The following is a 12698-nucleotide window of genomic DNA, read 5'->3' on the forward strand; positions in this document are numbered from 1 at the left end:
CGGTTATCCCACAGACCTGTTTTCCTTACATATCCAGTGTAATGCAAAGATTCCCTGAGCCAGTATGTTTGCTGCATGTCTTGGCACCTGAAGTTAGGGCTTTTAAAGTTACTTTTTTAAAAGAACAAAAAAAACCCCACTTACGGAGGCTTTCTGGAGTGAGCAGCTAAGAGAGGGTGAGAAAAGGAAAGAAAGGGTTAGCCTGCCAGTACAATTACCATTTAGGAATGAGAGGAAACTAAGAGGCTTTTCTTCTTTCCTAATTTATTCCTTTATATATATGTATGTATTTTTGTCTGTATATTTATATATAAAGAAACAATAAGGACAAATCAGCCCCCAGATTCAGAAAAATGACAGCTATTTGGCATCGCAGTGTATGGAACACATCCCCCAAACTGAAACTAATTATCCCAGAGATGAATAACCGATTCCACTCCTTCACCCTATCTTTTTTCCCCCAAGGGCTTTTCCCTCCTTCCCCACCCGCCCTCCCTCTCCTCCATCCTCCCGGGGCCGGCAGGCAGAGGGTTACGGGCTGCACCTGTCTGGGTGTACCTGTCCCACGGCACCTGTGCCGGCAGCCAATCCCCGCCGCCCTGCCAACCGACCTGTCAGCAAAATACCTGTACGCGAAAACCTCAACATAAATCAACCACTTCACAGGCAATGTCTGTCTTTAGCAGGTACTAGAAGAGAGAAGTCATCAGAATTTACTGCCTGCAAAGATTTGGAAACGTGGGGAAGTATGTCTAATGAACTTGAGTAAGTAGAGTTTTTTTCTATTTACCCACTCCTCTCTCTAAAGGCTGAGTGTTTCTTCTGAGCCTTGTTTAAGTGCTTTGGGTCTGAATGAATTAGACTCCTTGGGGTAATCCACCCGGCCAGCTGTTTGCAAGTGGAAGTAAAAGAATGGGATGGGAGCGTTTTTCAAACTTTCTGTTCCTCAGTAACCTGTCGCTGCTCTTAGGAGGAATCACTTCTTATTGGTATTACTCAAAAGTTGTTTAAAATCAGGATCCTTTTTTTTTTCTCCACCCTCCTCCTCCCCCCCGACTAAAATTTGACACATAGGGTTTCCGTCTAGAGGCAAGTCTGTTCTGCCTCTATCCAACAAAAGTTAACATAGGCTACAGTGATTCTGTGGCTTGGGTTTGTTTTTTTTTTTTCTTAGAAAATACCTTCCAAATTATTTACCAATTTTGGATGAGTTTCTATTTTTGGGGGGGGCGGGGGTTGTTGTGTGCTGGTTTTTGTTGTGTTTTTTGTTTGGTTTTTTTTTTTTTTAGTAAATGGATTCACATTATGATTCTATCAAGTAATTAAGATGATTGATTATATTTTTTTTAAAACCAAGAAAAAGCGCTTAACATTTTGTTGATCCTGTATAACTCTTGCTTCTAATCTTAAGTCCTTCAAAATATTTTGCACTTTGGATACTGACGGTATGGATTTGCACAGCATACCATGCCTTGCACCTCTGGAATAAAAGCAAACAAATGTCATTGGTATGACATGGTGTAGTAAAGGCTGGAGGAATATTGAACAATGGCAGTGGATGCTGCTGTCAATCCAGTCTTAAAAAACTATCTAAGTATATGAAATAAATGTGTATAATAAACTACATCAAGAAATACATGTCCATATCTACATCTGTGTACAGATATGGTGCTTCAGAAGGTGTATTTTGAAAGGAAAACACATAGTTGTATGTGTTTGCGAGTGTGACAGAGGCATTGTGACAGCTAATCTCTTAATAATTAAGAACCCTGAAAAGGTGCAGCACTAATTATTATTTTATGTAAATACTGGGATCTGTATGCTTGGATCGATTAAGAATCAGTGACTTAAATTTTCCCTTTCTGAGCTCTTCGGGTAATTTATACTTGATGCTTTTTAAACTTAAGAGTCAGGCCATGTGGTTTACTCTCAAAATGCTACAGAGTGTTTGTGTGTGTACTGCACAGTGCATTGCAGAATTAGATTGATGTATTACTAATTATGGACTGGGGCATTATGTTACCTGATGAATTACATGGTTGCTTGACTCTTCTCTTACTAACGGGCTGTTAACCCCTGTGCCTTTCACATGAGAAAGGGGGTATTGATGGGAGCAGCATCCCTTTTGTGATTCAGATCTCAACTCCAAAGACCGATAAAAATGCAGAGGTTGCTGTCTGCTCTCGGTCTTTAGGACAGACCTCAGTACGGGGCTGTGTTTGGTTACCTCCGGGGGTAAAAGGCTCAGTGCAACGTTTTCCTACAGATTGAACCTGAGGACACCTTTGCAGATCTCCGTGAAAATTTCACTTTTAGTTCACTAGCCCGCAGCTGGGGGAAGAAAAATTATCTCGGGAGTGCAGGCGGCGGGGTGTAACAACTGCAGCCTGCTGATGCCTTGTCAGAGGGGCAGGGGCAGGCACTGCCAGCTCGCCTGGAGAAACCGTTTAGGAGCACAATGGGCCTGGAGTACCTCACCCGAAAGCTCCCCAGGGGCTGACAGGGAGCAGTGATAGGAGATAAGGGAGCTGGGAACTTGGTGGTACCAAAGGCATAGCTGAAACGTCCAGACAGCTTTTGGGTTTACTGTGAGGGGAAAAGGTGTCACCGCGGAGGAGGAACCTTGTGAAGAGCTGCTAAAGCCCAACATCTGAGCAATGGGGCTGTCGCGGTAGCTGTTAACCTCTGGTTAATCACCCAGGCCAAAGTCATACAGGGTGTAGCTTTGTAGATATCAGTGGAAGGAAAGGGCTCTCAGGAGCAGTACTTAGAGGATCTGATAAGGGCAGCAGTGCGTGTCTGTGTGTCTCGCACAGCCATTGTTCTTTATAGAACCCCCGCGACAAGCTGAGCACAGGGAGGATGGATCTGAGCTGTGAACATGTACCCAGATGTAGGCTGCTTTTAAGGGAGCTGTGATATCCCCATGGACTGATGCTGCCACCCAAAATGACAAGGAGAATAATCTCATCTCTCCCTTTGCCACTTTAATTTCACAGAAAGGACTGGGAAGAGACTAGCGTGGCATGAGAGCATGAGATGTTTTGTCTATTATAAAATATTCTAACTGATAATTTCCATAGTCTTCTAAATTGAACTTATGTCTAACTCTGCAATGCGTGGGCTTGAAAGAGTTAACCAGGAGTTACTCCCAGTTGTGGTTTTGTGGTCGAAACCATGATCGCCAGAAGCAAATTTTTGTCATGCATAAGGTGTGTTATTAAAACTTGAGTTATGCTCCTGGTGAATGAAAAGTTAAAGCCCTTTTATAAAATCCTGGCAGTAAAGCACACAAGGGATAACCATGCTGAAGCAAGGTATGCTTTCAAGGGAGACATGGGTTTTATTTTTTTTAAGTTATGTAAAGAGAAAGAGAGATTTGTAAATTAAAGAAACAACAATCAAATAACTGCTATGCAATTCACAACAAAGGAGTAAAAGCCCTCTGAATAAACTCTAGACTCAAAGCAGAGATAAATCAACATTTACATAGTATCTCTGCTTTGATGCTTTGGGTCACATTTTCAACCGATTGGTACATCGGTATAATTCCGGTGAAATTTGTAGAATAAAGACAGTTACACTGATGAGGATCTACTCCTGCTTTGTTCGGTCTGGTGTTTAAATTGTTGATCATTGTTAAGTATTCATCCGAAAATGCACTTGCACTTGCATTGCACCTGCAAGCGCTTCAGTTCAGCCGATTGGCAGGGAGGCTGTGCCTCGGATCCTGGAATAGTGTGTGCTCAAGGATGATAAAGTCAACAGCTGAAAAATACGTTAATCAGTAGAATTGGTTATATAGCATGCGATTGTATTCCAGCTGGGACTCCATTGCTAATACCCAAGTTTCAAAGGCTTGGAAGATAAGAAAATGTGATGGCTTGGTTTTTGTTATTCCTTTAGGTGTTATGTTGTTCTGGCTGGTAGCTGTGATTATGGTATGGGTGCGGGTAGCTCTGATCCAAAACCGGTCCTTGTCCCCAGAGTGTTCATAACCACAAGTGTTCAGAGGAAAAGAGCAGGCGTCATTTACCAAGGTGCTTGGTTCCCGGGTGCCAGCCACCTGCTGTGTCAAGTTTTTGTTTCTTTGCATCGTTCTGTCTTTGCTGTCTGAGCTGTGATGCTTGCTCTCCAGAAGTGCGTTGTTTAATAGGGTTATACCTAGAACGGGATGAATCATATTTGTTTGGCAAAAACATTGTTTGGAACACATTATGCTATTTTTTTTTTTTATTAAACAGCAAAGCAAAAGACTCGCCTGACCTTGGGGGACGTGTTCACAGGCTACTCTGAATCAGAATACGTTAGAGTGTACATACAGAGTACCTCAGCCAAGCACATTATAGGAGATCTGGGCAGCTGAGACCTGGCCAGCCTGAAAAGTCCCTCCAGGATGGGAAGAAAGAGGAAAACAAAAGGGGAGAGCCAACCCTGGCTGTATCTCACCAGGTCTGCAGATAGTCCACAGTGCAGCTGAAGAAGGTACAGCTGCTGCCAGACATTGGGCAAGGATAGTCTGATAGGGCAGGGGAGCAAGCTGCATCGCATGAGGCTTGTGTCAAGTGTCCTGCCCTCACACACGCTTCATGTATCCTCTTGGGCAACTCACTGGAGGATTCACCTCACCCACCTTCAGCCAGCTTAAACCCAGGTGCCAAGTTTGTTAGCTGACTGAATTTCCAGGCAATAGGAAGAGATTATTAGCACATCCCAGCCTAAAATGGGAGGACTGAACTGTCCAGTTGGCTCTCAGAGCACGTAGGAAGCCTGAGACTCAATGCATAACTCCAAAGTGGCAAACCTCCCGTGAGGTTAATACTAATCTCTGCTCTTACTACTTTCTTAAATGAGTGCTGGGGTTCACACAGAAATATGTAACATCATTTAGTGTGTTACTGCAGGATCCTCTGATAGGATGTGATGAGGGAAGTATAGAAACTTGAGTAAAACTGGGCTCTGTTCTCAGTCAGGGCCTCTGGGCCCTGCTACAGTACAAATAACCCATAATAATCATTATTAGATTAAAACCAGATTACCTGAAGAGCAGTAAAAAAGAAACAAACTTTGTCGCAAAAGATTGCATATCCCTTTATTGCTCCCATTGTGGGTTTTTTTTAATCCAAGTCTTGTAAAACTGTGAATTTTTTTTTTTTTCACTTAAAAGCCACAGCTCTTGGAGTCGGTGAATATATGAGAATTAAAAAATAAAATAGCAAGTAGCTAGGGTTTTGGATGTGGAAGCTGGGGGGGGGAATCCATAAGCACTGAAAACAAAAAAAGATAGCTGAAAGCACCTAAACTCTTGGAGTTATGAAGCTCTTCTCATCATGTGTAACCTTTCTTACGGTGTTTGAAGGACTGGGAGCTTCAATGCAGTGTGCGTGTGTGTGTGTTATGTGTTGGTGGAGATGAAGGTTTGTGTTCATGAATACATGTATACATAAGGTGTCCTTATCTGTCTACAATGAAAATAAGAAAGAGGCTGAAGTTTAGACCAATATTTCAGAAGTGCCAGGTGGTAGCAGATGTTCAGTCAGAGGCACTGTTCAGGGCCTGGTTTTTGTGTCCTCCCTTTGGAGGCAGATCACCCTGAAAATCAGGACACCTCAAAACTGAAGCATCCGACATCATAAACTGCTTCTGGAAAAAATCGGCCATAATTCCTGAACTGCAAACTAATTCTGTGCTGTAATTTGTTTTGTTAGGCAGGGAAGGCACTAAAGCACGAATCATTTGTGAAATGTGATTGTGTGGGTGGATACCTCAAGGATGATGTTATCAGGTAAAATGCAATACCAGCTGGTGTCCCCCAAACGTCACTCAACACTGAATTGTCACTCAACACTGAATCGTTTCAGGGAGCCCTGCAGGCTAGAAAGGCAGGAACCAGTCCAATGCTGGTGAGGTTTATAGCAGAGGTTCAGGTCTGGTTCTGTTCTCTAATCTTCACTGAACAGCCTCAGATAAGTCATTTTAATGTCAATCCCCATGCCTCAGTTTCTCCTCCTGTGATAATAAATGGCTTCAAAAGTGGGGAATTAGGCTGGTGTAAAAATGGAAGAATACTGAGCTCGGATCTTGGGTTTGTGGGCCCTAAAGAGCTGTAAGTAACCCAAGAGAGCCAAAAGACAGGCGAGTTCCCTGCATATTACCCAGGTAGCGCCTGCCCCTGGAAGGTTTGTCTGGCTCCACGACGCTTTGGATTCAGCCTGCAAACCCTTCCAACTGGTTTCAGCTCCGCGGGAGATTTGGGGTGGGGGATTCAGTCAAAGAGCTTGGCAGGGTTCTGTCTCCCCAAGTGTCAGCACAACGTGCATCACCCCGGTCCCCACCCTCCTCCATCCCACCTGCCGGGACGCACCACACCTTCCCCGCTGTATGGCCGGAGCCAGCTGCACGGCTAACCCATCTTCCTGGGTGGTGCTGAGCACCACTGGCTTGCATCGACGCTGAGGACTTTCAGCGCCCTTTTGGGAAACAGGAGCCATTTCTCAAAGATGCTCACGATGGCCCCTTTTCTTTCCATCCCAGCCACTGCACATTTCTGCTCTGCACTTATTAAATGCAGGTGGATGCCCTGTTGTGTGCATCTGTGCAGGGTCTCTGGTTGAGTGCGATGGGGTGTTGTGGTTTAACCTGGCAGGCAGCTAAACACCACACAGCCGTTCGCTCACTCCCCCTCCGGCAGCAGGATGGGGGAGAGAATAGGGGAAAAAAAAAGTAAAATTCATGGGTTGAGATAAAGACAGTTTAATAGGACAGAAAAGGAAGGGAAAATAATAATAATGATAAAAGAATATACAAAATAAGCGATGCACAATGCAGTTGCTCACCACCTGCTGACCGATGCCCAGCCAGTTCCCGAGCAGTGGTTGCCGTGCCTGGGCCAACTCCCCCCAGTTTCTATACTGAGCATGACGTCGTATGGTATGGAATATCCCTTTGGCCGGTTTGGGTCAGCTGTCCTGGCTGTGCCCCCTCCCAGCTTCTCGCTGGCAGGGCATGGGAAGCTGAAAAGTCCTTGACTAGTGTAAGCACTGCTCAGCAACAACTAAAACATTGGTGTGTTATCAACATTATTCTCATACTAAATCCAAAACACAGCACTGTACCAGCTACTGGGAAGAAAATTAACTCTATCCCAGCTGAAACCAGGACTTGGGGTTAGCCTGTCTCATGCATGTGCCACACAGGCCACGTGCTTCCAGTAAAAAGAGAGGCTCATGTGCTATCTTTGTGGGTGAAACAGAGCTGAGGGATGGCTAGGAAACATCTAGCTGTTGTGCTAAGTTAACATACTGCACTACCCTGAGGCTGATCGTGCTGCTGAAATGCCCCTGAAGAAATCCAGTGACGGAGACCACATTGTTATCCAGCTGCCAGAGAAAATACTTCAATCCTGTAGGCAGTGCAGGTCAGGGTCCACGAGATTAGTGGTCTCCTACACTTTTGATGCCTGTGGATCGACACTGTATTGTACTTGGCATCTAGGCAATGTTTTTCATCATTAATCCATGTGTTTGTTATGTTTCTTTTTGTGTTGTTTTTTTTTTTTTTCCCTGGTTCTGCCTCTGTCTGGATTTTGGCCTGACTGTGTGAATGGGCCTGTGGCAGTATTCTTACTGGTGGCTGTACTGTCACATTGTCTTCAGATGTGCTTATTTATTAAACTTGCAAAGATAGGGTAAAATCAGAATTTAGCTGAGAAGTTTGGATTTAGTAATGAGGCCGCTTTGTGGGATGCTGTTCTTCCTTGGCAAGGGGGCCTGGTTTACAGGCTAAAATCTCTACCCCAGAAAGCAGTCATGGTAAATGCTGCTCTTCATCGGTCCTGCTCTCTCGAGTGTAGCGTTGATCCTTCCCCATATTACTGATAAGAGGCTCTTGGGGAATGTCAGGGTTATTTCAATAGGGAGGTGAGTGCAGTGCACAAAGCCAGAGCTAATGAAAGCCCCCGCATGAACTGCCTCGGGTATCTCTGAAGTCCTGTGGGCCGGGGTCTTTATTCTGTGGCTTTGAATTCCTGCTGCTGGTTGCCATGGATTCTCTGCTCCTTTGACAATGTGATGTTTCTCTGTAGCCATCAGCATCTGGCATGGCTAATATTTAGGTTGGAGGCCTAATCAGTTATAGGGGAGAGAGCAAAGACAAGCAACACAAAGCTTAAAGGCCAGCAAAACCACCCACAGAAACCCAACAAAAGGCAAAAGGAATACAAGCGTTTCTTTCCTGCTTGGCTGATCTCTCCACCTAGATAGACCCTTTGGGCATATTATCCTGTTTCAGCATAGCCCTGAGTGTTTATTCATAATCAGGAGGCCACTGTTATGGTAGACTTGGCAGATAAATAGGGGAAACAGAGATTGGGTGGGATGGAGCGGGGAAAGGGGGCTGGTATCACCTTGTGTCAAATTCTAAACTGTTTGGAAACAAATAGACTGCTCCCTACCCAAAATCATGCACTGCTTTGCACATGACCCTGAGGCTCCAGCGGGGTGAGTCTGTGCACACAAGAAGGGAGGCCGCTGGTCCCACGTGTTTGTGTTTCACTAACCGATCCTCACTTTGTTCTGAGCCACTGCACCAAGGCGACTGCCTGTGAAAGGAAAGTTTGTTTTGCCAAACAGAGAGCAGACAGTTTGCAGTGGACAAACATGGCGTAGCCACATGGAAAGGGCATCACAGGGAGTGATGAAAGTAAAGTTCACGGGTGTTTGGATCCGGATTTGGATGCCTCTTTCCTGCATCTCTACTTCACAGAGATTGCTAATGCTGAGTTGAAAGTAGGCTGTAGAAGCAAACTGACATGACAGTATGCTGTAGCTGCATGAACTGAAATGCATCTGATGTCAAAAAGGTGCCTCTAAACATGTCATCATATCTGCTTATCTCCTCAAATCACCCTCTTTCTTCAGATATTGGTTAGCCCTGTTGATCTGGAATAGGGTCAGAGCAGAGCAGACCTCTCTGGAAAAGTAAGATGGGATGAAATCTGCATTACATCTCATCTGCAGAGCTGTCCTAGCTGCAGAGTTTTATCTGAGGCGGTTCACCTGGCTCCACTCAAATATATTTTAATGACTATTAGGGATCATACAAACTCTGGAAAAGAAACAAGGTGGAATAAATGTGCGATCCCCATTGTGCCACCTTTGTCCAAGTCTTCACCTGGGTGAATCAGTGTAAGCTCACTGGGACCAATACAAACTTATGTTCTTCATAAACTGGACACAGCTGCAAGAGGTTGAGATCTCAAGCCCCCCCTCAACTTCCCTCTGCCTACAGATTGCAGACCAGGTGATAAAATGCTAAAACATCAGCCGCTCATGCATACAGTGGTTGCGCTGCGCCGAAGTGATGAGGCAGGGAGGCAGAACAGAGTCATACAAGAAGGAGTGCTTCAGCTGAGGGCTTGGGTGAGGGAGAAGAAAGCTCCAAAGCATTTTTACTTGTAATATCTGTGCTTTTTTAAGCTCCTGAATGCTTTGTTGCTACATCTTACCATGGTGTGTTTATCTATGTTGATTACAAGTGATAGGAGCTGAGTCTCACCCTGAAAGCAAGCTCTGTTGCTGCCTATTCTTCCTTGAGAAGATCGGATTGAGAACGGGTGAGGATTCCTGTCCAGACAGGACTGAACAGCCCATCGCCAAGTCGACAGCAGTGAAATCTGAGTCATGCCGATTGCTCGCCTTGGAGACAGCAGCGGCACTGAAGGGGAGGGAGGGCTGCGTGAGAAACGCTAAAGACAACGAAACTCGCAAAACACCTGGTGAAGTTTCATGCGCGGGGTGAAACTGGTGTTAGTGCATCATCCCGATGTGTGAGGGAGAAGAGGAGCAAGCTTAGCATCTCTGTTATACCAGCGTGTGATGGGAGCTGGCGGTGGCCAGAACCATGATATGGAAGCAGCTGCTCTCTGTACCAACCTGAGCTCAGGCGCCTGCCGCCATGTGAGCGTAGAAACCAGTGGGTGCCTCAGGTCATTAGCAGAGCTGTTACCAGCTTCTCTGCTGTGCTGCTCGGATGTGGAGGGACTCTCTGTGGAAGCAACATATTCTTTAATAAAAAGGTGACAAGGACAGCAGAGGCAGCCCTTGATGGCCCTTGTGCTGCTCTGGGAGAGACTGTGTACCATTACAGGGCTGCCACTCTGCTCAGCCAAGGAGGGCTCTTGAGTTTGATCCGGGAGCATCACCAAAACTATCCATGCACGGTTTATATGTGTATTCCCTGCTGGAGACATGGCAGTGTGAGAGATCGGTGCACGTGCAGGAGCAAAGCCGTCTTAGTTGAGCTGCCAGGGAGGATGGACCAGCATCTTTCACCCCGTCCAAGGTCCACCTCCACAACCTTCCAGTTTCCAACCCAGGAGCATCCGCTGAGCACCTGGTTTTTCACCCTGTCAGCGTGGGCAGCTCACACCAAACGGGCTGGCAGTATCTGTCGTGGTTAGCAATAATTGGGAGTTTCAGAGATGCCAGATTCCTTTCAAGAGCAATTACTGTTCTCCAAATGATTCACTTAAAAGTCTAGCCCAGGACTTATGGGCTAGACTCCATATAAACATATGGAGAGTAGCTTAATGGAAACAACATATTCCTTATAAAAATGCCATTAAAATGTAGCATTCATTACCTAAATTCCTGTAGATATTCTTCGCCTTTCCATAAAAAAATCAGCAATTGAAAAAGTTCTGCTCTTGGCAACTTTGGAGATTTAAAGAAATCTTTCTTCTTACAATTTTTTTTAACTTCTTCCGCTAATAAAAACTGGTCTGCCCTTCAGGAAGTTTCCATTTTCATGAAAAAGTAATTTTTGTCCACAAAGCTTGTTTTTTATGATGAATAATATGAGCTGTTGTGGTGACACCATATACACGTGGCTGAAGGACGTGACAGGAGTATGGCCACTGATTCATCCTCTCCTCTGAGCGGGGTGAACCTGCAGCACGGAGCACCCAGGGAGTGCGTGGAGGCGCTTCTGTGCTGGCTGCTAGTAGGATTTGCTGGAGGAAAAGGAAAGATGACCAATGTTTGGGTAATTAAGTGTCTGACAGTTTATTAACATAAGATGGAGAGACCTGGAGAAAGTGCCAGAAGAGAGGACAGGCAGGGCATTATTTTGGTATGTTGCTTCTCAGCTCACGTAGTCCCATGAGCCTCACCTTTGTCAGGAATTTTTTAGTGGAAGGGAGGGTGTTGTGATCTGCCTGTCTACTTCCCTCTAAGTAAAATCATATACAAACGACTGAAAAAAAATAAGTTAGGTTGGAACTAAATTTAAAACCCATGAACTACAGCAAAGAAAAATGACGGGGTTTGGTTTCATCTGGGTAAGTCAAGTTCTCTGAACACTGAGTGATCACTTACATTTTGTGGGCTGCACTGGCCTTTAGTTCCAAATTCAAGGAAAAGTTTTACAAAGTCTCCCGATCACGTTGCATTCAAGTTACTGACCAGCATCCCACCTTGGCGGTGCATGATGTGGCTGGCTGGTAGCATGTGCTTGCTGAGGAAGGGGCAGTTGCAGACGATGTCGTGGTGTTTGGCATCCCTGGGGCAGGAGGAGGGAAACAGGGGTACGCCTGCCACTCCGCATGGCCCCACCAGAGAGGCTCTGGCCTAATTTTGTACATAGCTACAGGCAGAAGAATTGGTAATCCCAAAGACTCTGGGAGTTAAGAACCAGGAAAGCATCCCTTCTCCATTCCAGCAGTGCCTTTGGGAAGCCCTTCATGTGTTCAGCTGGGCGGCATGGAAATTGCTGTGGAAAATTACTATCTTTCATTCCATTTCCTCTGTCTGGCTCAGTTTTAGATCTGTGCGTCTGATGAAGAATGACACCATGAACTTCCAGAAATTCCCCTATACCAATGAAGATGAAGCCTGGAAAACCTACCTGGAGAACCCCTTGACTGCAGCCACCAAAGCTATGATGAGGGTGAATGGAGATGATGACAGCGTGGCTGCCCTGAGCCTCCTCTATGACTACTACATGGTACGTTCCCATTGGAGCTGGGTGTCTTGGGGGAGTTTGTCCCAGAGGAGAAGCGTGAAGGTAAAATAAGTGCTCAGCCACCTTAGGAGGGTACCCATCTCCTGAGCTCTCCATGTTGTTTATGCAATGAACCTCATCACACCCCCAGGCATAGAGTGCCACTATTCTCCCCAGTGCACAGATGGTAAACCGAGGCACAAAATACCATTATACTGTAGAGGGAACCCAGAACAGGCTGGAAAACTGAACCTGGGTGTCTTGAGTCTCAGCCTGGTGGGTTTTTTTACCCGACAGCTTTCATATAAGAAACGGGAATGCTTTGAGAGACATGGAGCTGGAGTAGCTAGGTGCCTTGCAGACCCTAGCGTCTTTATTTTTCCAGTGTTGCTGCAGGATGGGGCTTTAAGAAATGTGGATATGATTTAGCCCTAATTGAAACCAATAGGACTGATGTTCCCATTCACTTGGGTGCTTTTGAAAGTCCTTCCCAGAACAAAATGATGTGGCTTGCCTAAGGTTACCTTGGGAATCCACGGCAGAACCAGAAAGAGAGCCCAGGTCTTAACACCTCACCCGGTGTTTATTATTCACCCAGTGTTTTATCTGTGAGACTTCACTTGCTACACAGACGAGGCTAATTTTGCCTCTGTTTTCCATTAATAAAATCTAACAATAAACAAACTCTTTGTTCTGCC

At 45.5% G+C, this 12698-nt stretch overlaps 1 protein-coding gene across 1 annotated transcript in view; it reads left to right on the forward strand.

The window, feature by feature from the left end:
• Positions 1–693: 693 nt before the first annotated feature.
• GRHL3 (grainyhead like transcription factor 3) overlaps positions 694–12698 on the forward strand; it is a 29720-nt gene continuing 17715 nt past the window's right edge. Inside the window, exons 1-2 of the mRNA XM_076357162.1 lie at positions 694–765; positions 11817–12003. Coding sequence (XP_076213277.1) covers positions 749–765; positions 11817–12003 — 204 coding nt within the window. The 5' untranslated portion in view covers positions 694–748. The remainder of the gene's footprint in view (positions 766–11816; positions 12004–12698) is intronic.

This window comes from Aptenodytes patagonicus, chromosome 21 (genome assembly GCF_965638725.1).
Source record: "Aptenodytes patagonicus chromosome 21, bAptPat1.pri.cur, whole genome shotgun sequence".
In the NCBI taxonomy this organism is placed as follows: Eukaryota; Metazoa; Chordata; class Aves; order Sphenisciformes; family Spheniscidae; genus Aptenodytes; species Aptenodytes patagonicus.